Raw genomic sequence first — 26,956 nt, forward strand, 5'->3', positions numbered from 1 at the left:
GTAGCCCGTAAATTCATAAATGCCATCCATCATAGCCCTGAGATTGACCCGTGGGTCTCGAACATGTCCTTCAAACAAGCGTCCATGCAGAATTATAGATGTGGCATGTGGAACACTCTTGCTCAATCAAGTCTTTCTGCATCTTCATTCAGAAGTAAAATTGATGAAAAGGATAGATCAAACTAATATATAAACCAAGAAGGAAAACCATTTGACTGTCACACAATCCCTAGTTTACTGCTGTTCTAGCCTTTAATAATCCTTGCACTGGAAGAAGGCCTCAGTGATGGTTGTGCTGCAAGAGGATATTAACTACGCAGATTAGTAGACCATCAATGAAACAATGCAGGTTAGTGCGGGGAAGAGGTAACAAAAAGAAGGGGTTGTCATCATTTTCCGTCAATAAAATCAAAAGTAAGTCATCATCGATCAAAATGAGGCATATACCAAGACATGAATAATTCCCAGTTAGCTAACATCACCAAGATTCCGAAGTAGATTTCCAAACCCTGCAAATACGATATAACTACCAAATCTCTTAGGATACATTAGAGTATGGACATGAATTTGGAATGAAGTGCATTGACGAATGGGTAAAATATGTGAATTAGATAACCATTTACTCAAATGTTAATACTGACATATGCCCTGACACCACCCTCTAAAGCATCTGTGTATTTACAAATAAACAAGCAGAAATTGCAGTTAGTCTATTAAAATGCTTATATTTATGTATGCCTAGAAGTACTGAACAATGACATTCTTCCTTAGACAACCCTTTTTATAGTAGCAAAACATGTTATTCAGTTCAAAACAAATCATTGCATCTTTCATTTCAGATGCTGGCATTATGGGGAATGAAAGAGAACCAAGGTAGGGAACGTTTACGTCAGACATGACTACCATTAAAAGTAAGATCACTGGAGCCCTAGTTCCATACCATGGGAACAGTATATAGAATTAGAAAGTCTAGCATCTCTCTTTATTGGGAAGGGGAAGGTTTTTACACGTCATGTTACACCTTAAAGATGGCACTTGACACCAGCATCAATTTCGGTTGCGAATTACACCAGCTTCCATCTAAAGGGAAGTTCTAGCTGCATTGAAAACAGACGTTTTCTTAACACGCCTAACGTGTCGTCCACCCTGCTTTACATGGTCTAGTTGCAACCTCTTCACCCACGTTAATATTTTGAAAAGAAACTGCATTTCCTCTGCAGTGGAAAGGATACAGCGTCTGTGAATTCATCACCTTGCCTAACAGGAGTGCACTGCAAAATGAATGATTATTGTGCCGCAAAATGGTGAAGTACAATGTGGCATAAATGGCTTCTAAATGAAAGACTTTACTAAAGACCTGCATATAAGGGCATCCTTTACGCCCTATCTAGCACATGCACAGTACACTCTTTCTAAAATAGCATAAATAGCACCGCAAGATCACCTCAAGATGCTACGTTTCAGTGAGCTCAATATAATATGCTTTAACTATGTCGATTGGAGACATCTTATGTTACTGTTGAGGGACAAAACGTCAATGTCTGCCGGTGTCCTCGTCCTGCCCCTACTGGGGCTAAAAGTACCAAACGTTGCCCTGGTGCGCAAAAGAAATAAAAAGAAAAAGAAATAAAGAAAATGCATGCAAGCAACTAAAAATGTTTACACTAGGGGAAACATTAAGCAGTGTTTTTTTAAATTATCTTTGGTGCGGAACTTAAAAATAAATGTAGTTAGTGGATTTCCTTTAATGTCCCACAGCAAACATCGCACACACACAAAAAAAGAAATAACAAAAAAAAAGTGCACCGGTCCAAGCTTTCTGCAACATAGCCCAGGTCTCTCTGCTAGGAGAAGCTGCGTAAAGCGAAATAAATTGTAGCCTATATTTTCTAAAGACATACAGCAGATTGTTCCTAATATAGTTTGTACTGTACATTGCACTGATGCTTTTCCTGGATGTTCACCCTCAAAAAATTCTTAAATAAAAGAACAAATTTAAATCCATAAAATCGCCATGTGTCTACTTACATTGCTTGCATAGGAGAACGTCCCGGACTGCTGTCGCTCTCTGTACTGTTCGAATGGTCCATTACACCATTCAGCTCTTCCCGCATAGCATTGGCAAAGCTGCTCAGAGTGGGATTTCCCATGGAAGCAGTAGTGTAGAGAGGTATGCTATTGTCAGCCATGGAAGCCTGTAAAGAACACAGCAAAACATCATCACACACCATCTCCAAGGAGACGAGGGAGTTGCGTGGTTTCAAATGTTGTCTTCATGGGACCACTGATCTAACGTGACACATATTCCTGCCCTTATGAAACGGGCCTCTGGCTCAGTAGCTCAATGCGCTACTTTCTGCACGACTGCTTTCTCGGCCAAGAATGGCAGCTGCGGAACTACAGTAAAATTGGGATATTTTGTTCAAAATTGATACATTTTGAAAACATCCAAAGACTTCACACCCGGATGGATGGTAAGTGTTGCACTATTGTATTCAATATTATACCCATCACGTGTTGCAAACTTCAAACCAAAAAAGTTGTCTTTGCCAATGCTCTTTTTTTCTACATGGAACTGGGAGAGTTACAGCAGGCCATGGCTGTAGTGGGGTTTACAATACCATACACAAGAACCTCAAGCACCACATACAATCCGCCAGTAAACCTGAACATGCCAAAAACACCTCCTACCTGCACACCCAGAACATCTAAACACATTAACATATAGCCTAAGAGTCACATTTCCCCATTTGGATAATGCTAGTTTTACAAATAGCATGGGCCTTTGGTGAAATGTGCAGGAATAGTTTCAGTAGTGCAATAAATGAGGGCAACATGGTGACCAATTTCACACCGATTAACATTTCTTAGGTGTTGCATAGATGCCGCACAAGCACCAGTATCCGGCCACTCCAGGAAAATACACAAAATTGGAAGGGAGGACAAATGGAGACAAAGGTTTTGGAAAAAAAAAAAAAAAAAACAGAGACGTTATTCTTACTATGCATACTAATTGGCATTAGTCAAATAGTTCACAGAACCTGATGGAACGAGGGATCATTTCATTTTTGCCTTTCAGCCTCATGAATGCAAAAATGTGTTTACGCACTTTACCTAATCAACAGCGAGAACAGCCTTTCAACATCTCACTTCACAAAACCCCAGGGACAGTAAGTAACTAATGATCAGTATTTACAGTTGCTTCCCTGAAACAGGTTTTCAGTACATTGCTGGGAGACCTAAGATAATTAGCAGAAGGAACTGTCTTCGTTTCTGACACCGCTCTGAACGTCACAGTCAGGGCAATACTCCTCGTATCCTACTCTACGCTTACACTTCACCGCGTTTGGTAGTTTATAGGTCAGATGCGGAACGTGAATACGTCCTTGCAAAATGGAGCTTTAGAATGGTACTGCATTTTATCCGGTGGAATTTTTAATCAGAGAGATTTTCTGAAAGTCACCAAAGGAGGAGTTTATTGGGCTGCACATCAAACCAGCTCACCAAAACTGAGGGGTACCTTCAGAAATCAACTTTCTTTTTTTCTTATTAAAGAATGCCAACTTTTAGGACTGGCATCTGGATTATTATTATGCCATCAGGCTATAAAAACACAGGATGACACACCCAAGGAACTCTTTAGGGTGGAGGGGTGAAAAAGGCCAACAATAAAGTTTATTGTACAGGCAGAGCGTAACAAAGGAATACAACTTCCAGCTACTATACAGTGAAAGGCCAATTGAAACAATAAACCAGTGAGCCCTGCTGAAAGTACAGGTGGCGAGGAATTCAACCGTGGAGGAAGGACTTGGAGCAATGCGAAAAGAACAGCCAAAGGACTTGGAAAGATTGGAGATTACAGTTTGTGTTTCAATTGATCCCCATCCTAAATATGTTTTCATAATCAGTATTTAGGAAATTATATGAAGTTTCCGATTACAATGTTGTTACCAGGGATCTTGTTACAGCATATTATGAAACCAGCAACATTTTCATTATCTTTATTTCTTGCCCAGTGATTTGCACAAAAAGAAAGCTTTTCTATTGCACCATATTACAAAAACATTCATAATTCCAGCTCAAACCTCATGTGGTAACCCCATTAACTACATGCGAAAAAGCAAAGAAGGTCTACTTGCAGGTGCGAAGAAAGAAAACACTTACTTGAGAGCTGAAAAGGCTTTCTTGAATAACCAGGTTTTGATGTATTTCCTAAACAGAAGGAGAGAGAGAGAGAGAGGATGAGACTTGACCTTAAAGGAAATGGAATTCCATATACAATGCCTAGCTGCTACAAAGAGGGTACCCATTAGTCCCTAAACCAACCAGAGTACAAAGGTCACGTTCCATTGTATATTCCAATCTGTACACCTTGTGAGAAGCTTTCGGTCACCTCTCTATATGGGTGATGGAGTAAACATATGGTCCTCGCATGAAATAGCATCGGACAGTAAACAATCTGTGCTTAGCGCTTCTGTGACTATTTGCAAGCTGAGCAACGGCACCTTAGACCACTTGCAACTGAATCACTTTAAAAAATGAGTTTGTATTTGGTATGATAGCTCAGCAAGTGTAAGGTTTCACTCCAGAGTCACCGATTTGAATTCCGTCAAAGCTGCCTTGGCCCATCAGCTTTATGAGTTTGATAGAGTAGGAAAAAAAAATATCCCAATAATTCAGCACAAAAAAAGCTGGAAATATCTGGAATGGATCACTATATAAATACAAGGTATCCTAATTAATTTAGACTCAGGAGAGGGAAACTGTATATTTTTTACCTGAGACAACACACCCTGCATACGCTTGGCCAAAACATGTCTGGGTTGCTTGTGTTTCCAGACAGAGGGGACATGGCGGCTTAGCAGTTTGGGCTGGTCTCTGCCCCTTGGTGGCAGTATGCACACCAATTTGCATATGGGTGGTCCTTGTGTATAATGGTATAGATGGGCTTAAAGATGTTAGTGCGGAAGGTTGCCTAGAGCAACACCAGTACTGCAGAGTAAGGTTTAAGTGATTTACCTCTAACTATTGTTCTCCAGCATGGGTATGGCATTGATTTGCATGTTCATGAATATTCCCTGTCGTCAGGCTGGGAATCCTCGGTGAAAGAAAAAACAATTTCACTTTAAAACTGTATTTCTCCTCTAAACCAATCACTGTCCTATGGGTTATAATGGCTTCATCCAATGTCAGTCCTCTCCCTAAGCCCGACGCTGGCAGCCATCTTCAAATTTGTTAAGCACGTAAAGCGGCAGTATGACCAAGAAGAGAGGCAGAGGGACCGGAGGGAAGGTTTGCATGTGAATCCATGCCAGACCCATGCTGGAGAACAATAGATACAGGTAAGTAACTTAAATCTTCTCCAGCATGGGGTCTGGCATGGATTCACATGCTCATGAATAACGAATACACAGCAGTACACATTGCACAACCACGGGAGGTGGCAAGGCTCAACAGAAGAAATTACACTTACCCCTGGAACAGAATCACCTCAAGTGAACAGGTTGCGTAGCACTGCCTGGCCGACTCTGGACTCCTCCTGAAATCCTTGTCGATACAGTAGAACCTTGTCAAGGTATGCGTGGACCTGCACATTGCAGCCCTGCAGATGTCGAGCAGGGGCACACCAGAAAGGAATGCTGTCATTGCAGCGATAGCTCTTGTGGAGTGGGCTCTCGGACAACCCAGCAGAGGGCAGTTAGCCAGCCGATGAGAGTGCATGATGCAGACAGAGAGCCATCTTAAGATGGTAGCCCTGTACAAGGCCATCCCATGATTCACAGGTCCAAAGTTCACAAACAATTGAGAAGTCTTCCAAAAACTCCATGTAGAACTTCAAAGCACAAGCAACGTCCAACGAATGCAAGGTCATCTGCACCAGCGACAAAGGTTTTGGGAAGAAAACAGGCAACAGGAAAGGCTTGTTGAAGTGGAATTCCGACAGGAACATCGGCATGAAAGTGGGGTATGTTCACAGGACCACCCTAGTATTGTGGAAAGTCAGATATGGCTGATTGTAGGACAGGGCCTGGATCTCACCCACTTGTCTGGCTGAGGTGATGGCTACAAGGAACGCCGAGAGAAACTTGAGTGGGGCCTGATGCATAGGTTCGAAAAGTGCCCCCATGAGTCTTGCCAGGACTATTTTGAGTTCCCATGCCGGGGCAGGCGCCTTCACCGGTGGGAAAGATCAATAAATACCTTTTAGAAACTCCTTGACGAGTATGTGGGACCACAATGAGGATCTTCCCGGGGATCTGGTGTAGCGTGAGATGGCCGCCAGTTGTACGTTGATGGACGCGTGAGCCAAACCAGTTTTTGCCAAGGAAAGCAGGTATGGAAGAATCTGTGGGGCTGTGACCCTCAGAGGGGCACGGGGGTGGAGAAAGAGGGGGGTTAATTTTCTGCATCCAGCACCACGAAGAAAAACACTTCCACTTATAGCCGTAGCACTATAGGATCAACAAAGCCCTGGCTTTGGCGAGGATCTTCATGCCGTCCACTGGCAGCTCATAACCTCTAAGGCTGCAGGAGCCATGCTTTCAGTTCAGCGATCCTGGGTCGTGATGAAGGACTGCGCCTCTCTCCCTGGTGAGCATATCCGGAAGTACCAGCAACTTGACTGTAGGAGACAATGACAGGCTGAGTAGGTCCATATACCAAATCTGCCTTGGCCACGCTGGGACGATGAGTATCATGTCGCACAGACACTGTCAGAGTGTGTTGAGAACACATAGCAGGAACGGAAATGGGGCGGGGGGGAGCATACAGAAACAGACCTTCCGACGGGAAGGAGAATGCATACCCCATGCTCCTCGGATGGTGGAATATGCTGGCAAACTTGTGGAATTTTGAGTTTGCCGCCATGACAAAAAGAGTGGTTGGAGGTCTGCTCCATTTGATGAACAGATGGTCCACCTGATCCTGACGAAGTTCCCACTCATGGCAGAAGCACAGTTCCCTGCTGAGGGAGATGGCGACAGTGTTCTTGACACCTGCCAGGTGGAACGGGATGACGAACATCCCCTGTCCAATGGGCCAATGCCACAAGCCCTGCGCTTCCTTGTAAAGCACTGGGGATCGAGTGCCCCCTTGCTGTCTGATGTAGAACATGGTGGTTGTGTTGTCCGTCAAGATTTTCACCACCTTGCCTCTCAGAGACGGTAGGAAAGACTTGAGGGACAAGAACACTGCCCGTAGCTCCAGGATGTTGATGTGCAGATCCTTCTCCTCTGGAAGCCACAGGCCTCTGGCGTGTAGATGTCCGGTGTGAGCTCACCAACCTTCCAGAGCTGCATCCATGGTGACCGTCTCCTGGTATGGTGAGGTTTGAAATCCCATCCACCTGGTTGATGTGGGATTGTACCCCCCACCACTCTATCGCCCGCCAGAGCTCCTCGTTGACGTGGATCTTGTCAGCAAAACTTCCAGACACTTGTATCCAACATGCATCCAAGAATTCCTGTAGGGAGGGGTCACGTTTACAACCTGCAGAGACGGACATTATGCCCAGCAATGACTTCATGGCCCGAACCGTGGTCGTTCGCCGACGACAGTCGCTGCACCTTCCCCTCAATGGCCGCTAGCCCTTCCTCCCAGGGGGGTGCCAGGCAAGCCACTGTGTTGAGTCTGGCACTGAGGAACATTGTGTTCTGCAATGGTGTTAAGCAGGACTTTGGATCGTTTACAGAGAACCCCAGCTCCGTCAGTAGACTCCGGAGCCTCAGGGCCATTGGGGAAGAAGCTCCATCGCCCCTTTCCGTAACATGGCTCACATTTCTTCTAGGAGCAGAGGGATGTGCTGCTCATGATGGAGAACCAGTGGAGTATGAGGGCACCTGCGTTGGAACTCTGAGGTGTGTCCCTGGGCGAGAGTGTCCAGCACCCATCTGTCGGTGTTGATCTTCTTCCACTCGTTGATGAACCTCATCAGCTGCCTCCCACCAGGGTGCACATGTAGGGGCCCGACATCTTGGCTGGTTCAGACTTGCTTGGGCACCGGCGCCCTGCCCTCTGGGCAATGATGCAGACCTCTGCTTCCATAGTCCTGGGAGAAACCCCTATAGTCTTCCTGTGTGGAGCATCGGGTAAGTTGCCTGTATGATGTGGAGTATCTGTTGGATGATCTGCTCGATTTTCCCCTGGTGGAGCAAAAAGATGACAAGCAATGCTGCTTCAACGTGTCAAGGGAACGTGCTGTCTCTATCTTTATGGCTTGAAAGGATTTGGCGACTGCCTTCCTGAACAGATTGATTTTCGCTGCTGCCACCCCCTACACCCAACTCTGATGACTACCCTACTCTGAATAATAAGCCTAAGCTACCTAATACATCTATTACTAAATCCCTCCAAGATACAGATGTCACTAAGACCCCATCCATCGCAGGAGCACTCCTGAATGTGAGATCGCTCGTCGCCCATGCCCTTGACATAGCCGACCTTATCACAGTAGGCAACCTCGATTTTCTCACGATTACTGAGTCATGGCTACATAATGCTGCAGGACCTTCGCTTATGCTAGCCATCCTTGACGATTACACGATAGTCAGACAAGACCATGAAGGTGCAAGAGGTGGCAGTATCGCCATTATTTCCAAAATGAGCCTCTCCCTCAGACTAGTCCCCACCCAATTGTTTCAATCATGCGAAACCTTATCTGCCAAATTCCAGATAAATAATAATCAATCACTTACTATTCACCTATTATATAGACCTCCAGGCCATCTAGGTACCTTTTAAGAGGATCTCCATAACTTGCTCACTAACAACCACAAACCATGTTCTCAAGTAATCCTTCTTGGGGACTTTAACCTAGGCTTCCAAGACATTACGGATACTAATGCCTCAGTAGTAGCCAACACGATTCACGCACTAGGCCTAACCCAAAAAGTTGACAAGCCCACACACTTGAAGGGGAGAACGCTAGATTGGATAGCAGACTGCCATTTGCAGCCACTATCTCTTCCATAATGTCCTTACCCTGGACAGACCATTCACTGGTGTCCTTTAACTTAGCCACTTCCAGACCTAACCATATGGCCCCTTAACTGGCGCCACCATGTCTAACCAGAAATAAAAAATGCATTACTGCCGAGAAAGTTATCCCAGCCATATTACCCACCCTCAACGCACGATTTAGAAAATCTAAATCCTAGCACCTTAGTGCAGGAATTTAATAACATTATGCTTTCTAATCTAGACAAACTGGCACCTCTCAAACTTAGATCAAGTAAACCAAAAGCTCATCTAAACAAATGGTTTACACCACAGCTAAGAGACCTATGCATCTTGAAAAGAAAAAGCTAAATCACTTGAAGGCTCTGCCCTTCAATTGATAAAGCTAATTTAACCTCTTTCTCTGCGCTATACAAAAAAGAAGTTTGCCAGGCAAAACGCAACTCCTACGACGATCGTATAGCCAAATCCAATTCTAGTATGAAATAGCTCTTTTCCATACTAAAAGAACTTGAGTCTCCAATTGCCATACAGGACACCTGCACCAAGGACAAATCCTGGTGTACAGATATCCAACAAGCCTTAGCAAATAAAATTATCACACTGCAAAATAAAATTCAGCAAAAAAGAAACACTGAATATTCAGGACCTGCCTAAAATGCCCCACACCAATAATTTATTGGAGCACAGTAATACCTTCCACTTCTCTAAAATGACTACCCTGGAAGTAGAAAAAAATAATCCTTTCGCTCAAACCTTCTAATTGTAAAGGGGCCAGCACAACTTATAAAAGATGCTGCTAGAGAATGATCGCCCTTTATTACTAAACTAATTAACACATCCTTTGCCTCAGGCACCATCCCGGCCAACCTTAAACAGTCCTGGGTGCTCCCCCTCCTTAAAAAGCAGACCTTAGACCCCCTCATCCCTACTAATTGCCGCCCTATCACGACGGTACCGTTTCTTCTTAAGATATTGGATAAAGCTGCATACAACCAAATTCAAAAGCATCTAGAATTAAACAACCTCTTCGGGCTTCCGTCCTTTACATAGAACAGAAACTGCTCTTATCGACTTGAAATCCCAAATTGACGAGCTGAGAGACAAAGGAAGGACAGTACTTCTGTTACTTCTGGGCCTCCAGCTGCCTTTGATTTAGTGGATCATAAAGTCCTCTGTAAATCACCTGGACTCGGCCGCCCACTTCTCCCCAGAGGCCATCAGATGGATCGAGTCATTCCTGAGCGAAAGAACCATGAGAGTCTTCTCTCCCTCAGCAGCGGCAGATCCCGCCCTCATTTCGTGTGGTGTCCCCCAGGGCTCCTGTGTCTCCCCAACTCTATATAACATCTTCACCAAGCCCCTGTTTCATGATCTGGACCATCTAGGTATCACCTACACTAACTATGCTGATGATTCACAGATCCTCCTCCCGCTTTCTGGGGATCAGGTGAAGGACACGGAATTGGTGAACAAGGTATATCTTATCATCCAGGCATGGAAGGCCACGCATGGCCTCTGTCTGAACGATGATAAGACTGAGTTGATAATACTGGGCACCCAAGCCAATATTAAAAAACTAGGCCAGGAATTATCCTCCTTCAACATTGATGGGAATATCATCCAAGTGTCCAAGGATGTAAAAACCCTTGGATTCTATCTTGATTCCACCCTATCACTTGATAAACAGGTAAAATCCCTTGCCTCATCCATGGCTTACACCTGCAAATTGATAAGAGCTGGTAAACTGTTCCTTTCTAACAACAGCTGCTTAATCTTGGCCAGAGCCTTAATACTTTCCAGAATTGATTACTGTAATGCTCTTTACTCCGGAGCCAATAAAACCATAATTCAAAGACTACAAACATTACAAAGTAATGCCTTGAGAGCTGCACTAGGCATAAACAAAAGAACCCACATCTCCTCCGCCAGACACCATCACAAATGGCTGACCACGGACAACAAAATACAACTCAAGATGCTCTCTCTGACCCATAAAGCCCTCAATAACTCCACCCCTAGATACTTGATAGACAAATTTCACAGGAGAACCTCCCTCAGACCGACCAGAGCTATCAATTCTAACTGTTTGACAATACCTAACTTCAGACTCACCACGATCGGTGGAAATAGTTTACCTGTAAAGGCTGCAAAAACTTGGAATTCACTGCCACAAGACCTGAGAGGGGACTTGCCCTACCTTTGCTTCAGAAAAAATGTCATTCAACTCCTCACCTCCACAGACCTTAACTGACCTGTAACACCTACCTCCTACTGTAATCACTCGCATCATACCATACGGTATATGTCTGTACTCTGATTGACCTTACCTGAACATTGTTTATCTTGTAATCATCTGTGATCTAGAGACCTTTACATTGCATATCATTCTTTGTTGTAACCATGTAAGCTTTGCATTTTCTTACTGCTGCGCCCGGTTACCCTTGGGTCTGGTGCCCATAATAAGTGAATAAAACAAACAAACAAAGGCATGTCCAGCACCTTCACGTGAACATCCTGGTGAAAGTTAGTGGCCTTCAGCCATCCCTGCAGGTAAAGAGACGGGGTTGGGTGACATTTTCTCTTCTTACGTGGGGGCTGGTCAGGGGCCTGCTGTACAACAGGTGCCAGTGTTGGAGGCAACCTTTGCTGGATCTCCGTCACTAGGGTGTGGAGAGTCGACAGATGGCCATTGATATGTCCCTCGGCTGTGGAGGGAACGATGGAGTGCTAGGCCCTGCGCCGCCGCCGTCCTCCTCATGGACTGTAAGAACAGACGCTTTGTGGTCTTCTCCCATGGAGTAGATGTCACTTGGCTGATCATATAGAACCTTGGAGGGCTGCTTTGGGGCCTCTCACCATGCCCCATTTACCCGCTCCCTCCCCCGAGGGCTGTGTACTGGGATGTGAACCATGCTGCCCCACCCCCCCAGGGGTGCCAGCAGCCTTTGCTGCTGTCTCAGCAGCTGTGTCGCTCCTGGGAGGCAGGGATACTCTGTGTGCTGTAAGGACAAACCTCGTCAGCTCGATATCACCCCGCCGTAGCGATCGCTGCAGAGGATGTCGAAGCAGTAGACGGTTACCATAGATTTCGGCGAATACCATTTCACCTAATGAGAATTCACAGAATGTATTTCACCGAAAATGGTGTATGTGTAATGCATAATAGGTGGGGTGTGGGTTAAGGGGATAGGTTAGGGTATTGAGGGGTGAGTGAGTGATGCGTGATGGAGAGAAACAATGAATATATGCTGGAAATTGATGTAAAGGATATTTTGTATGACTGAGAAAGTATACCAAAGGCCAACGAGAGATTCATAATAGTCAGCAGCAGCATCTTCCCAAGTTTGGTATTACGAGATACTCTGCACACAGTACTTAAAGGCACACACACGTGAAAACTACAGACTGGCTGGATACAGGGTAGTGATTTAGGTAATGTGCGCAAGGCACCATTTGTCTGAAACATTCAACCGACAGTTACATTACATAACATTACATAGCATTTATAATGCGTGCTATAGATCAGAAGGCATGAAGGCGCGGACAAGTTACACATAGAAACATAAAGGACATCCAGATAGAGGTATATCTAAATCAGGTATACAAGAGCCCTAGCAGAGAGCTATACTAGCAGCGGAGAGGCCAATGTGTCCCTTCTCAGGTGAACAAAAGCGTTTTTTAGGACTTTCTTAAAAGCCTGGAGAGAATTATGGCTATGCATCTAATCTGGCAGGCCTCAATGCTCTTGTGTTGACTTTATCCTTAATATAGCTCTGCAGATATGGTGGCATCAGTTGTAATTTGCATTTGAAGGAGATAACAAGTACTCTAAACTTAATCCTCGAGTCAATGGTCAACCAATGGAGAGAGCGCCTGGCCTCTGATACATGGTCTTTCCTAGAGAGTCCAAGGACGACTAACTGCCCCAATCTGTACCACCTGAAGCCTATGCATATCGTGCATAATGACGCCCAACAATAGGCTGCAACAATAATCCATTTGTGCTCCTGTTATTGCCCGAGCGATGGCTTCAGCACTTTCCTGGGAAATAAGGGGTATCAGATGGGATAATAATTTAACATAATAGACTGCTGCTGAGACAATCGTAGTGACATGTGCCCTCATGTTTAGTGTCTGGTCGAGTTTCACTCCCAAAATTTTGTTTTCGGGCGGAGGAGATATAATGGTGTCTCCTAATTTGAAGGAAATATAAGATTGATTGAGTTTGCGCAGAGCATGTGGACTGCCCACGATCATAAATTAGGGATTTCCCAAAACGTTGAATTACATTATTTGCAGGTCTTTATTGTTTCAATGCAGGTGCGTTCAGGCTGCACTCATGGGTACAAGTACTCTTCACTATCTGATTAAATTCCCACAATGCATTGCCCAAGTACTTCGCTTGCTGGAATTCCTTTACCAAGTTTATGATAATAGTGCAAAGTGTGCTATAATATTTCAGAAGAGACGTGCTTTGAAATAGTCTGGTTTTCTCATTGATAGCGCAGGTCAGTACATTTAACCCTGCACCCTAGTGTTTTCAAAACTTGAATACTGGATTTTGAATGCAAACATTTTATTGCAATATTTTAGGGACTGCTGGGGAGATCAGTGGTTGATTATATTACAAGATATTTCCGTCTTGGTAGTATAGTTTCCAAAAAAGTTGATGCATTTGACCATACTACAAAACAGTTTAATGGGGACATTAAGCAAATATGCAGTGTTTCAGTTAATCCTTTATGACCATCTGCTGCATCGTGCTGCTTCTAGGAACCTGCTATACAACAAAATAATTCAGGCATTTGCACAGTCAATATCTTTTTCTAATGTCTGGCTAGCTTTTTGTTTTCAGTATGAAAGGTGCGATTACTATAAGAATAATAGCATATAGGGTTTCAACCTTTTCTCTCATGCACCTCACTCTTGCTTAGGACCTACTCAACAGGGATGCCAGAAAGGGAAACTCTCAATTACCACATAGCAATATAAATAATCCCTGCTGAGCATCAATAGAGATCACATCTCCAAAGTGACTGAACACATCAGGACAACCAGATTGCACTTAATGACTAATGTCAACAACTTAAAGCCACGACCTGAGCAACTAGAGAAGTTTCTACAGTCACCTGACCCCAACTCTCCCATCACCGGAACATGTGAGCAACTTCCTCAGAGAGGGCCTACTTCTAGAATACCAACTTGATTATCAGCCAATACGAATCGATTGCCTATGTCTACATGAGCCTCAATATCCACTCCTACAGTTATTTCACCTTAGTCTATTGATCGTAGCTCTTATCAGCCTCCTCCTGGCTCCCAATCCACTTCTACATTATGGAAACAGGTAGATCTGCACCGCTGGATAAGTTGGTACAAAATAAAAATATTGAGCAAAGGACATTCCATCAACTGCCACTAGAAGCTTCAATAGCCCACATTTTGGCCCAAATCCTCCTTTAACCAGCCCAATAAAAGCAGCATCAATGTCAACATCAATGATTAGGCCACCCTTGAAGTATCACTTCTCATGTGAACTTTGGTACCCAAGCAATCCATCAACATACACAACTGAGCACGCATGAAACCCGATGCAGTCATGAACAAAAAAATGCTTGGGCCAGATTTTCATTCTTTTAAAAATCTGCATCGAAAATGAACCCACTAGAAACCATGGCATGTGTAGTAACCTAAATCTACCATTCTTCTATCTCTTCCATTCCAACAGGACATCTTGGCCTTGCTCAGTAAAGTTAATCCTCCCCGCCGCCAACTATCTCTTTCTTTAAGAGAGTGCAGCAATGGATGGGCCCGAGTCTCTAACATGCATGTGCCTGAGACACACTTCTCTTTTTTGAGATGGAAAGAAAAACATCCAGGAAGCCAGGCACAGCATGTCATTGTGTAATCAACCAGACCACTAACCTCAGCATCAGCGTTCTACATCCATGTCAAGGTCACGTTCTAGTACACTCCTACATCCCTTAAGGACTGAGAACCCCCCTCAACAAAAACGACTACATTATACGTTCCTACTTACTTTAGAAAGCTGGAAAATGATTGCCATGTGGACCTACATCAATCCCTCTCCCCACCCCTGTCTTCATTACCCCTTGTACCTGTTCAACCCGTCACGTGATTTTGGAAGATGGCGTGACTCAAGCTCTTGTCACAGTGGCTTTGAGTGGCTTCAGTCAAACTAAACTGACCCAAATCAGCCTAAAGCCAAGCACACAATTGGCCTCACTCATGTAAAGATATTGTTACAGGGTTCTGGAAAAGATAAATGAAGAGACTGCAACCTCCCCACAGATCACGTGACTTGCACACGATCATGGTTACAAACAAGTAATTGTCCACGAAAACAAATATGTACACACATACTGCATACCAGCAGCGTGCATCAAGTCTTCAAGACTTGGCAAGTCCTTCTATTCCCAGGTCTCACTCCGGTGCCTTTGGTGATGGCCTTGTGACCATCTACAATACCAGGACTGATGAAGTGGCAATAACTGCACCTTACAGTCCTTGCCACACACCTCCTGAACATCCTCATAAGGTAGGACTATATGCAAAGTAGCTTACTTGTGCCATCATCGCTCCTGTATGGATTACCCTACATTGGTTTCCATCCAGTAACTGAAGACCCTTAATTATAAATACTAGGACTGCTGCGAAGCGCTACCTGAAAGATATCTCCACAAGCCACAGTTTATTGTGATTTGCCATGTGGCGTAGAATTGGGTAACTGAACAAGCAAGCACAATCATCGAAAGGGTGTTAAAGGGGTTTCTCAACGCAGTTCTTTAAACGGAAACAAAACTCTGCCCTTAATTAATGCACATTTTTCTGTTTTCTGAATTGCATTACCAACTAAACCTCACTGTTCTATTTAGATAATGATAGTAGACACAATTAGCAACAGCTGCCACAAAAATAAATTTAATAATTTAAAAAACACAGGAATAGGGAACATCAAGCTTAACACTATTGTTCACAAGGCAATAGATTAGATTATCAATAATATACTCAAGCAGTCCGAGCTAAAATGTCCACTGGGCAGTTGTAATGATGGGAAGGAAGGAAAGTGCAATATGAATCAATTTGCAGGCCTCTGCCAACAATGAGTGCAGGCAAGGTAAACAATATTGACTAATGCCCAAAGATTAATTCCTACACTCCATCCACGGGCAAGTCCCCCCTCAATTCCCTCACTATCAGAGCAGTGCCGTCAAGCCACACCCCACAGAAATATCACGACCTTACCACACCTGCATCCCAGATCCACCCATCACCACCACCCTATGTCTAGCCACACCGACTCCCACTGCTCCCCACAGTTGCATAACCCCATCCACTCTATAGGCAGAGGTAAGCAGAGTGAATAGGGGTGTGTGATGGGAAACGGAAGAGGAGGAGAGTAAAGAGAGGAGAGGGAAGCGGTCCAATGGAAAATTTGCCAATTATGGATCCAGAAAGGATGGCTTCTAATTAAAGCTTACAAAACACGGCCATGAATGTGTGATCTTGCTTACATCAGTTCTTTGAACACAATAGTCCTCATCTGCCACAAACAGGCATGCTAAGAAATAAACTGAACACCACTACGATATTCCATATTAAATAAAAGAGACTGAGTGTTTTAGGTGAAGGGAAGTTTCCAACTGAAATCAGAAGATCCAGATTATGGGCACTACAAAAGTGTAGCAACCATGACCACGACTGTTGGTGCATGCGAGCACTGTGGACCACTGTTATATAGCTATAATGTTACAAATCCGATTACTGATCTGTTAAACGTCAGTCTGAAAGTAGCTTTTTTAATAGATGGATGGTTGTGACCACCAAATTAACATGCTGCAGAATGAGGTTTCAATAATTGTTTAAAAAACATACAATAGTCCTCTGTTGGGAAGACAATCAATGATTTGATATAAATTCCTGTGAGATCAGGTTAAGGGCTGTGGGATGTCACTCTGTGACCCCTATGAAGTGGTGACATACTACAGATGGCATGACCACTTGCCCATAATCATGTCATAATGGGCAACAACTCTTTCCTCCTGTGCTTCTAACTGAATGTGCTCTATTAAAAACAAAATGTTCAGCAAGATATCAAAGGGAGGGTAACTAATGAAATGCATGGTTGGTGATTTAAAAATTTAGAAGAGTGAGATCCTAATCTCAGTTTACTTACTTGAGCAAGATGGTTGGATCTTGGCAACCACATTATACCAATTCGATTAATTGCACAGTTCTACAAATTGTGGATCGCCTCCCTCAAAACAAAATCAAATGTTCTCAATGCAGATTAATGGGCAAGTATAACCTTGCCATGTTTTAAAGCAGTTCAGTGGCGACGCACTGATTCTCCCATCCGACGGTCCACAAGCTGCAATGTGCTCATGGTGTCACTAAACCCTTCACTAACGGGGCTGCATGCCTTGCAATTATATGATTAGAGTCATGTGAAATAGGATTTTCCTTGCATCTGACCTGTACTCATGGAGTCTTGCAATCCAAGGAAGGCAAACTTTCTATCTTTCAGCCCGTGTAAAATTTGCCATGACCTTAGTTTCTTGGTTCAGACATATTTTGGACAACTGTCAGGCAGACACCCAACTTCAGTAGGCCAAAGCACCCAATAGTTCCATGCAGCATAAACGTTTCAGAGGTCTGTCCGCGCACGCAAACTTACACCATCTTAACATGCTTAATAGTCTGAAACTGTACTACAAGAAGCTCTGAAGAGGAAGGTAGTGAGGACTTCCTACAGCCAAGCATCAAATTCCAGGCTTGCATCGGTTTCATCTACCATTACCTGAGCTTCCCCATCTAGCCACATTACCCCACAAACGTAAAGCTACTTCTAGTGGAAAGAATGCTTTAAAGGCACAATAAATCCGACCACATGCAATATGTCATATGGGTGTTATGGCTAACTCTGAATGCACCACAACATCAAAAACAACATGTACAAACGCACACCGGATTGTTAGATACATTTTCTTAGCCTTAAAGAAAAGTTAAACATACAACTATATACGCTCAAAGGAGAAGATGGAAAGACATGGGCTTCCTCTGCAAAGCCCTGAACAATAGAAGGTCATGTGACAATATCCTATCACTCAGCGCATTAATAGCTGTGCTCCAGTAATTACACTTTGGGTAGTTTTGCCTCAAGTGAAATTCAGAAATAGGGGGATCGAAATTATGATACTACTGATAAATATTAATACATGAACTTTTAATTTTTTGCCACTATATTCAAAATGTGAAGAAAGCAGCGAATGCTGAAGCAGCCGGATATGTGTTTGCCTCCAGGGAATATGGCGTTTTATGCATTGAAGAAAAAACTTTAACAAAATTAAAATTTAATATCTAATTAGAAGAGCACAAATACATTTTGAAATACATAGTGAGGACACAAGCACCTGTGGATCAGTTGCTGCATGTATCATCTTACCTGTAAAGCAGCATTGAGCGGCGTGCTGCAGTAGGCATGGCCGGTCTGCATGTTTTTAATGAGAGACGGGCTGCTGCATGCAAAAAAATGAAAAGGGCCATTTAGACATCAACACACATTTATGGTTTCTCATACATTTTCACGGCATCCCCCATAGTATATGGACGATGTTTAAGCAGAAAAAGGTTCCCCAGAACTAGATGCAATATTCCTTGACCAGTTGATAAGAGGAAACTACCATCTTAAAACGTTACATTCATTGGCACTCCATATACATCACAAATTCCAACTGGAGGCTCTTAAAATTGTCAGTTTAAGGTCTTGAAACATTAACCACTGCATACTACTTTTGCAACGGTCTCAATGAAACCTCACATTTCAAATAAAGATGTTTTAGATTACATACCAGTATCGATCCTCTCTGTAGGCATTAAGTAGAATTTACTACAATTACTACCATGTAAGGCAATTTGCAAATATGTACACAGAACAGAAAATAGACATAGCTTGGCTGCCATTATCTTAGCGGACATCTTTGCATTCAATCATTTCTGCTTGATTCAGGCAACAATTGACTGCCATGAAACTGGTTTGATAACCGGACTCTTGGAGTGCCAACTACATCAATTTATTTAATAAGGCCCATGGAGTGATCGAGGATAATTCAAAGGGTGATGGACAAGCATTAAACTCCATCACAGTCAAAGAGCTGGATGTATATTGGTGGCCAGAGGTACTGCAAGGTGCATAATGATTTTGCAAAGGAAATAAAATGTCAGTTTGACCCAGGGAGGATACAATTTACATTGTCATGGTCTTCACTGTAAGCAAATACATTATAATCCCCTTGCCATCTTATTTATAACTATAAGCACATATAATTGGCTCCAAACCAGCAAATGTTGAAGGACTCAAAACGTATTCGTTGTAAAGCTAATGAAAAAGGTGTTTCAACAATTTAAAGTATCACTATTAAAAAGAAGAAAGTACAAATCGGGTCTTTCTTCTATTACTCATTTTTATTAGTCTTACACTTACTTCAGATGTCCACAAGGACTGCCAAAGATATGATTATGATCTAATTAAGGTGTGAGCTCCTTACAGAGGAACACAACAAAAAGTTGGTGTAGCCCAGTAGCCTCTTGAATGCCCCTGGCTTACAAAGGTTCAGAAGACCACAATACCTCTGGAGAAGTAGGATCTATGGATTCATCCAAAAGCCATGCCCACTAATATCAAACATGTGGTGAAGAGAGGTGTCTACTGATTGAGACCAGCACAATGTGTTATCAAAGTTCTAGGGGAGAACTCTAGCCCAGGGATACATTGATAGTAAAAAGCATGTGGTATTAAAGGCCTAAGTGGATGAAAAACAGCCAATTCTATTAAATAAATAAATTTCACCTGGGCATACTGCAGCTACCATCAGTAACCAGTAAGTGGAAAGAAGGTTTCTTGAGGGAGCGTGGAAAAAGAAGCACAGGCACTAAAGTACTGCAAATCTAAACAAGCAAATCTTTGACTTTTGCCGAAACCCACTCTTTAAATAGCATGGCGAATGCAAGTAGCATTACTGGTAAATTAATTACAGTTTTATAGACAGTTTAACATACTAGATATAGTACACTAACAAGATGTTAGACCTTTCCCCTTGTGGAAATATTTTTTTTTGCTAACCTAAGTGGGATGAGTTGTGATTGTCCAATGGTGAATGCATTATTGAGGAACAGGTTGCATATGTACACGCTGGTTGGGTTATTTTCGCAAGGCTCAAAGTTTGCATTCACCACTAGTCATTGGGTAGGGACAATACACTCTGGCGAGAAATAGTGATGGGTGTGCAAAACTGAGGTGACAAGTGAATTTTTATGTCTGGCTAGCCACTTGCAATGTATACAAGTTACACAATCTTTGTACTATGTGAGGGTCGAACAGTACACTTAACAGATTGTGTCTCAAAGGAAAGGGTTTACTTATGTGGTTTTCGAGGTTGTGACAAATGCCTAGGAACTAAGTGAGTCTCTATAACTGAAAAGGGATGTACATGACCTAGCCTTGTAAGTCTTAGCCCTCCTGGGATGTGGCCAACAGAAAAATTAAAACCTATATTTGATAAGTACTTATTTTCTGAGCTAGCGCTAATCTAAAACACAAAGTTCCAACCCTCAAACACAACAAAAGAAGCTTCTCTGGGGCAAGATCATCCAGGGTGTACTCGCAGTCTGGTCCCTCTGCTCTCCCTCTGATACTTCACACCTCTCCCAGGTCACTTGCTTCTCAGCCTTTCTTCCAGGCTCCGGATTCATCTTTTTATCTTCCACTTTAAATTCTCAGCCTCTCCTGCTGCGGCAGATTTCCTCCAAACTCGGGCATTCCACCAGACTGGCCTCTTCCAGACCGTTGCAAACAATATAGGTCTTTCTCAAAGATATTGAGGTTTTCCAATACAGGCCTTGCTGTGACCTAGTGTTCAATATTCGCCTGTGTGGGTTTCGGCAGGACCACGATGCTTAGCATTCACTTGAGCAGGTGTCAGCCCCGCCTGGGGATCAGCATTCACATGATCATGTCTCACCAGGACCTGGGAATCAGGATTTATTTGGCCTGGTCTTGCCACGACTTTGAAGGGGGCTGAAGGTTCAGCCTTCACTTGGCCATGTTTTCTACTGGGGCCAGCGTCAAACCCGGGGGGCGTGGAGTTCCCCCTGCTCCTGCCTCTTTTTTATTGTGGACTCTACACAAGTTGCCATTGTCGCTCTGAATTGACTTTTCCAGCCCTTTTTATAGAGATTAGGCTGCCACCTCCGCAGATTTACAGGGCCTAAAAAAATGTGCATCCTCACTCGGGATTTGGTATTTTCCAAAAGATTTAACACTTACATGAGCCGCGTTTGCTAATAGTTGAATTGCCACAGTTGCTAATAGTTCAATTGCTATCACCTGCCAGATATGCAGCTTCATATGGAGTACAGGATGTTCCCATTTTAAGTCTTTGCAGACATTCTGGATACCATTGTGCACTTTTGTAGGGAAGGGAGGGAAGAGAGCGTATGGGATCCCACTGCTTCCATTCTCTGGGAGACACATTGGATAGCAGCCAGAGCTCGGGGGCTTGCCCCGTTCACATCATCATTTTGGGGGTTAACTCACAAAGGTGTGCCTGCTAAATTGTCCTGTTCTATTTTTATGCTTTTAAAACTTGATTATGTACATCAGCCATATGGGCAAGTTGTGTGACAAACCAAACTACTACTGGGTGGTCTCTTGTTTAATTGGTTCTGTGATGTGAAAGGCATGCTGTCAATGTACAAACAGTGGGTTGCTTTACTACGAAGCACAATGGAGTGGGTCACAAAGTTGTATTTTCAGATAATGACCGTACATATTCAAGGAAACGTTGTCCAAAACAAGTCAATGTGGTGTTACAATTCATTTCATCAATTAGCATTCATTTAAGTCGAGGGCAGCTAACTAACAATCGGATGGTGTCCACCGAAGTCCATGGACAGTCCTTTGGGCTAAATGTCAAATTGTACCAGTCTAAATCACAGCGAAATGATAATTACTTCAACTGAGACATTACATTTCCTGGCGTTGACATCCTCTACCATTTGACATTGGATAGAAATCAGAAGGGTCTATTTAAAAATATATACTTTTAAAAAGTAAACTTCATATATAAGAGATCTGGGAGAGCAATTTACATGTTTGTAAATGTTCACCTGTAGATGGGTCTTTTGGAGGTTAGGGTTACTTTAAACAAGAGTAAAACATGTCCAAATAGCAATTCATTAAAATATATGGGATGGAAGGTATTACACAATCGATGCTCCTTACTGAAATGCAAAAAACATTCTTTTTTGCAGGTTTGTGAATTTGCATGATGGAAACATATCTGTTTTAATTGCACTTCTTCGTGAAGTGATGGGGTAAGGGGGTCCAGCCTGTAATTACCTTTGAATTATGTCTTTCTAAGTCACCTTCGAAGTACAAATATGGCTATCAATATCAGAATTGATAACTTAATGTTTTATATAACCAAAAAAGTGATGGGTGGACAGTTTTGAAGAAATCTGAACTAACGGCACTGTTCAGGGCAACATAATGTTTTCACCAATTTGTAGTATAGATCACAAAACAAATCTAGTGTGATGATAGGCCAACCATTACTAATATTTTGACTACCACTAGTGAGACTATTGGCATTACTACAACTAGAATGGCTACTACTAGCATGGTGTTTACTAGTATTATTAATGTAATAACTAGATCTGCTAGTACTCTTGGTTGTGCAACTGCTACGGCAAACAGTTGTGCTTTTACCACGGATATACTGGTACTTCTATGCATTATAGGGCAATGTTCTATTTGTCAACGCATAATTTTGACTAATTGAGAAAAATGTAATGTGACAAATACTGTTACAGTTAGGAGACTTGGAAAACACTTATATTTGGATGTCCTGCCTTTATGTCACCTAAATGAATGTTCACCTTTACAGTGCACCTATGGCATATACATACTGCAAACTGAAACGTTGGCGAAATTTAATTTGTCGTCCTCAAGGGCCCCCATGTCACTATTAGTAATGTATTTACAAAACAGCAAGGAAGAGTGGCACTGTTGAATTATATATTAGAGAAACTAAACAGCTTCACATAAATTGAATATACTTTTCAAAAGTCAGCCCCAAATGAAACAAAACACACCGGTTTTAAATCTATTATCCACTATGCCTACTGAGCAAGTGTCCTATTTTTGAATCGGGGTCTTGATAGCAAAGAGGGTAGAGAGCGATGCTGACGTAAACCTAAGTGCAGTGTTTCACTCCCAACCAGGCCAGCAAAGCATTTTCTCTTTCTGAAGTATTTAAATTGAGGATCAGAGTTGGGCAATGTTAGCTCTTGCTCAATCGCCAAGAGACAATGTGTGGAGTTCATTACATGAATATGTATTTGACTGCTACCATATCAGACAATGAAGCACTTTTTACATTTCCATGCAAAGCATTTGTTCATACCATACACAGCAAAATATTTCAATGACATTGCCAGAATCATAAATAACATCTAGGCATTTGTTTATACATTGAAGTTCAATTTTTTGACATATACATAACACAATTTGTAAAGTGGCTGGTTCTGTTATATGGTGAATGCTGGACCAAATGAGATGAGCAAACGGAACTAACCATGCGAAAGCAAAGCAACACAACAGCAGATAAAATGAAATCAAAGCAAGTAAAAGCTCTTACTGTGCAACATGCTCGTCAAAGTGTTCATCAGGGCAGTATTTGCGAGGGCGGCCTCGTTGAACGTGGCGGCCACGTTTAAACTCTTCATCATCAACAGTCCAAAAGGACCCAAACTCATCCTCTACTCTGATAAAGCACTTATGCAGCGAAAGGTTGGTGCGAATGGCACCCTGGGACAAGAGCAGCAGCAAAGGATATGGAAGTGAAAACAAAGGGGTGAGGGAATCGGGAACAGAACAGACACCAAACACAGGAGGGGGGGGGAGAAAATAAAATGCAATAAGAATAAGCAAATGATTTGTGCGGGTTAATATGCACTGCCGCCTAAAAGCTATGAGCATGTGATGCAACAGACACCAAGCAAGCAGGGGCAAAGGAGGCGACAGTGTACACACAGTGATGAAATGCCTGGTGTTTCCCCAATCACAGACAAGAAGCCACCTTTTGCGAACATCATCTAGCAGCCACAAGCTTTTATGTTACAGACACCGTAAGCATGATCCATGCCAGGCTACTTAGTAGTTCAAAGAGGGCGGACATACCCACTGATCTTTTGTGGCCTTCGTTTTTGGAACTCTAGTTCATCCACTGTCCAAACCGCCCCTTTTACGTTTTCTACTCGTACAAAACACTTGTGAAGGCTAAGATTATGGCGCACTGCATTCTGCAGCAAGCGGAAAAGAGAAAACGTTCAATACTGTCTGTAAAAAATACACTTACATTATGCAAGAACAGCAATCAATTTAACATTAGTCACATGTAGAAATGGCAGTTTCTCTCCATAGTGAATTTGTAAAACGTGCATATACATTCATGAAGACATTGCAAACATGACATACACCATTCTATTTGAAATCTTCACACTTTCAATGGCAGAACATGTAAAACGCCATTTTCTTTCAATGGCGAATGTAAGAGCTATCTGCAATGTTAATCTTCAGGCGCATGTGGCATTCTGCATGCAAGTGAGATTCTGTGAAATGAATGTCGCAGAATATCAAAAGTAGACTAGATCAGTGACAGAGCCAGGCTGCACACAATGGGGATGGAGGCAAGTCGCAGATCTTGCGATAGTTGGCAATACAGGTTTGCAATTGGTCACTGACATCTAAATGTCATGAGTTACCAACACGTGTTCACATTATGTTTTCCTGATACGGACTTCTAGAAAAAAGGTCGATATGAAATGCTCATCTGTAAAAATCACCAGCCGCTGTTTGTGATTGGTAGTTCAGCAAGCACTGTATGCTATTCCGCAGTTTGGGATTGGCAGTTCAGCAAGCACTGTATGCTATTTTGGCCAAATAAGGAGTGGTGGGTAATCAGGGCCACTTAAAAGGAAAAGAATTTTCAGATCAATTAACCTTAATACTCGTAAATGTTATTATAGCATAGACGAACGGTGGATTGAAGCAGGCGGCATATTAAAGAAGTCAGGGTGTGGCTAGTGCATTTGAAAAAATGTGGTTATCTGGCAGGTTTTGTCCGACAATAACCAGTGACTGTCACTGCCATTAATAGACGAAATGTGGATCAAAATGGACCAACACAATGTCTGGATAACTTTCTATTGCAGGTGGTAGTTTGCTCAGGGGGATATTCCAGGAGTCTTTTCCATAGTACATGTTTCCTTCCTTTCCTGGTGGCAAATTTAGCCAGGCCTCAGTTTGCCCAGCAAGAGGTATTGCTAGCCCCGAGCCCCCCAATTCCCATTGACAGATATAGCTAGTGTGCACTAACAGGTGTGGCCTGCCCTACTATGCCACATTAACAGATATGGGCTCATGTCCCCCGCATGCCTTAGCTACTCCACACAGAAGGCACAGTAGCAGATGTTGCCTGTCCCAATAATTTCCAGGAAAAATCTATTGTCATTGCTCTTATGCTCATTAGTTGAGGCCTACACTTGTGTAGCTGGTCTCCCTCACAGTGAAGGATTCGGAGGGGAAGTCTGCTCTTTAGCAAGCCCAGTTCTCAGCCTGAGAGGGTTTCATTACCAGGAAAGGCCAAACAGCAGTGCCACTGCCAATGTGCTGGTTTTGCATTTGCATATTTAACAATAAAAACGTTAAAACTAGGATGACATTTATGCGTTTGTACAATAGGTTTCGATATAGAAGCAATACATTCCCAAATCATGTACCCTGGGTAAGTGACTTGGTTTTATATTTTAATAATAGGATTCACATCAGCAAACCGATCACCTACTGCACAAACAGTTGACTCAAGCTGAAGTTTTAGAAAGTTCATTTTATTTTTAGGGTAATACTCCCCTTCCAATTTGCAAAATATCCCACAATTTGATGTGTACCAATATTTAAAGGGTGTACTTTGGGTATAGCAATTACTAGGGCAACAAGCTAAAAGGTCAAAGTAAGCATTTGGCAATTCAGCTCAATAAGCACAACTATGCATAACAATACATAAACGTTTCTGAAGCTCAAATAAAAAATAGGGGCTTGCAAAAATCTCCAAAAGAGGCAAGAAGGAGATCTGCCTACCTAACAAATCTGTATAGTAAACGCGACTACCTGACAAATGTATAAAGTATACGTGACATGAAAAAGCAAAGATCTAAGTGCAAACGGTTGCAGCACTGTGTGCCAGAAAGATCCATGCTGCAAAACTACAGCAACGTTTACAGGTCAAGATGCATACACGTGACAAGACAGCCTACCTTCCATGTTGCTGCATTGCGCCTGAAGTAGGCAAACATCCTTGTGAACCAATTGTAGATCTCGTTTAGTGTCAACTGCTTTTCTGGAGATTCCAGAATTGCCTAAAAAAACAATATCACAAATCAAGAGAAAAGTCTGGAAACCATTTCCAAAAATCTGCCAAAATACTCACGCATGAACAAATGAACGCCTTTATTTAATTGTTCAATGGAAATGGCTACAATAGGAATATGTGATTGTTTTGAGTTTTATTTCTGTTTCCATACAGAAATATTTAACGTATTACTCATTTATAAAGCGGAATCAAAGGGAAATGCAAAACATTTCAACAGCTGATTAAAGCTCAGTAATTATTTAGAGCTCAGATTAATTCTAGGGATCAAAGATTACTGTAGCTTCTGATAATTGACTTGCCATATTTAAACAGGCTCATTTTCAATGTTGTGTGAAATGAATTTCCTAATAATCACAATGCATTGTAATACTTAATCAAAACCAATTAGGTTATAGTGCACAGGAATCCACACAGCTAAAGTTTGGGGCTTGCTGAAACAACCGGCGATTCAAGCGGTAGCATTACTCTGCAGGTCTTAAAATACA

At 42.7% G+C, this 26,956-nt stretch overlaps 1 protein-coding gene across 18 annotated transcripts in view; it reads right to left on the minus strand.

Moving 5' to 3' along the window:
- Nucleotides 1-26,956, minus strand: part of FOXP1 (forkhead box P1) — a 1,926,958-nt gene that overhangs the window by 13,679 nt on the left and 1,886,323 nt on the right. For 14 of the 18 annotated variants that reach the window (XM_069643824.1, XM_069643828.1, XM_069643826.1 and 11 more), the window contains 6 exons: nucleotides 26,356-26,457; nucleotides 24,221-24,342; nucleotides 18,831-18,845; nucleotides 18,425-18,497; nucleotides 4,165-4,212; nucleotides 2,029-2,195 (listed from right to left, as the gene is read on the minus strand). In XM_069643824.1, the coding sequence (XP_069499925.1) occupies nucleotides 2,029-2,195; nucleotides 4,165-4,212; nucleotides 18,425-18,497; nucleotides 18,831-18,845; nucleotides 24,221-24,342; nucleotides 26,356-26,457 (527 nt within the window). The remainder of the gene's footprint in view (nucleotides 1-2,028; nucleotides 2,196-4,164; nucleotides 4,213-18,424; nucleotides 18,498-18,830; nucleotides 18,846-24,220; nucleotides 24,343-26,355; nucleotides 26,458-26,956) is intronic. The other 4 variants (XM_069643829.1, XM_069643833.1, XM_069643841.1 and 1 more) reach the window with 2 other exon arrangements.

Source organism: Ambystoma mexicanum, chromosome 2p (assembly GCF_040938575.1).
Source record: "Ambystoma mexicanum isolate Mex_15411 chromosome 2p, UKY_AmexF1_1, whole genome shotgun sequence".
NCBI lineage: Eukaryota > Metazoa > Chordata > Amphibia > Caudata > Ambystomatidae > Ambystoma > Ambystoma mexicanum.